The sequence below is a fragment of the Pinus tabuliformis genome, chromosome 1_1 (genome assembly GCF_031772625.1).
Source record: "Pinus tabuliformis cultivar Carrire ecotype Pingquan chromosome 1_1, CPIR1, whole genome shotgun sequence".
Classification (NCBI taxonomy): domain Eukaryota; kingdom Viridiplantae; phylum Streptophyta; class Pinopsida; order Pinales; family Pinaceae; genus Pinus; species Pinus tabuliformis.
This window is the reverse complement of record NC_142297.1, coordinates 885,415,500-885,417,605: the sequence shown is the minus strand read 5'-3', so window position 1 is coordinate 885,417,605 and position 2,106 is coordinate 885,415,500. Positions and strand designations below refer to the sequence as shown.

General features: G+C 38.1%; 1 protein-coding gene across 1 annotated transcript; it reads right to left on the bottom strand.

The window, feature by feature from the left end:
* Positions 1-763: 763 nt before the first annotated feature.
* On the bottom strand, positions 764-1,617 carry LOC149217211 (protein SRG1-like). Its single transcript, XM_089391322.1, has 2 exons — positions 1,181-1,617; positions 764-1,091 (listed from the first exon to the last, which is right to left on the bottom strand). The coding sequence occupies exons 1-2, from the start codon at positions 1,262-1,264 to the stop codon at positions 789-791; spliced, it is 387 nt and encodes a 128-aa protein (XP_089247448.1). The 5' UTR covers positions 1,265-1,617; the 3' UTR covers positions 764-788.
* Between the last annotated feature and the right edge of the window lie 489 nt (positions 1,618-2,106).

Here is a 2,106-nt window from a genome sequence, read left to right as displayed (position 1 = left end):
AGATTATGTATAAACTAGTAAGGGCTGAACAGGTATCTTTATGTCTATTACAAATTTTAGGAATGCTCTGAAATCTGATGGTTAAGACAGTTAGGAAAAAGTTCAAACAATTGACTTTTAACTGACCGTTCAATTCCGGCTATTCACGAAATCTAAAATCTGATGGCTAAGATACAGTTACGAGAGGATTCAAACAATTGAATTTTAACTATTTCTAACTGTTCCATTCTGGGTATCTATTCACGGAATCTAAAATCTGATGGCTAAGACACAGATAGGAGAGGATTCAAACAACTGAATTTTAACTTTTCCTAACGGTTCAATTCTGGGTATTCAAGAAATCTACAATGGACATAGATTCATAAAAACTATTTGAATTATGAATTAAGTAGCGAGAGCGTCAAGAATGTAACTAGTCATATATATATAGAACTGGAGACAAGGGAAAATTTCTTTCCAAAGCAAACCAGACATTTTCTATATTTCTTGACCATGAAATGGACATGTCAAACCATTCTAAGATAGATGCGAAAGACAGGAATCATACGAAAACCTTCAAGAATGTAACTAGTCATATATATAGAACTGGAGACGGGAAAATTTCTTTCCAAAGCAAACCAGACATCTTCTATATTTCTTGACCATGAAATGGACATGTCAAACTATTCTAAGATAGATGCGAAAGACAGGGATCATACGAAAACCTTCATTCTCATATTCACTACTGACACCAACAAATAGGATATTGCCAAAAACAATGTTATCTAACAAATTTGAGTTTATAAATTTCATAGGAACAATATATATATTTGAAGTGTGAAAGCTTCTCCAATAGACCAAAATGGTACCTGTGTGTACCCGGAATCAGCAGGTTCGAAATCTCTATAACCAGAAGGAAACATTATCAAACCCAACAAGTCACCCCAATCCAGCTTTTGTCGTTCAGACACGACGAATGTCTTGCCGTAGCCCTGAAGATCTCTTGGATTAACAGCATACTTCTGTTTCTCCTCCACTGGAAGCTGGAAAAACTCCCTTCCATCTCTCCTAACAGCATCGAGTAACGAATTTGGGATACCGTGATTCACAACCTACAGAAGACCCATTAAAATATGTAGCTTTTTCGTTTCTTCAAAAACTGTCGACGATGACTATATAGCAGAAGCTGATCAAATTATACCTGGAAGAAACCCCATTCTTCACAAGTCTGGGCAAGTTTTTTGATCTCTTGTTCTCTATACGCTCCTGCTGAAATCTTGGCCATGTCAATGATGGGGATGTTAAACTGATGATCAGACACGGCCGTTGGTGTTGGTATTTCTTCGCCTCTCCTGATGTATCTTTCTGGTATTGTTTCCTGCTGTTGTTTTGCGATTTCTTGTACGCTCTCGACTATAACAACAGATTTACCCCAGTTGGGAATGCTCCTCTTACTCTAATCACTTGAAGCCATTCTTCTAACCCTTGTTCCACAAGAAAATTCAGGCTAATTCGATGACAAATATATAATGCATCGCGGCTGCAAGTAACATTGATAGAACCAGGAAACTATCAGAAGTATTTACAGATGGAAGGAACTTTTGTTAAACCAAAACCTGCTCCATCAGAATTATTGGCAAGGCCATCCTGAATAACAGGAATTTGCAATTCATGATACGAAAGGGCGCAGTTTAACTATTCTCATTTTGGTTTTTAACAATGCGTAAATTTTTATTGGTCATTTTTTACACCCTGAAGATTTGTTCTTGATTTTATTTTTCCCTCGGTTTGCCGGCACCACTCACTCTCTTAAAGGGCGACAACTGGGCCATAATTGCAGCAAGCACGTTCCCTGGGAAGATTACGGCCCGCCGCCCGACGCAGTTTATGCAAAGGCCCACTCTCAAGCGCCACGGGCTCCGCGAAAAATCTGGCTGACGCATAACGATCCCCGATTTGATTTCATTGTCTGGTGGAAGAAGTACAAATCTGTAACAGGCTGTTTGGTTTCATTGTTGACCATAATTAAAAATTTAAAGAGTTGTTTCACCTTTCATTGAGTCTTCCGCTAAAGTATTTTTCATCAAACATAAAATAATCTGGATTGTTGGCTGAAAGTGTCTGAAG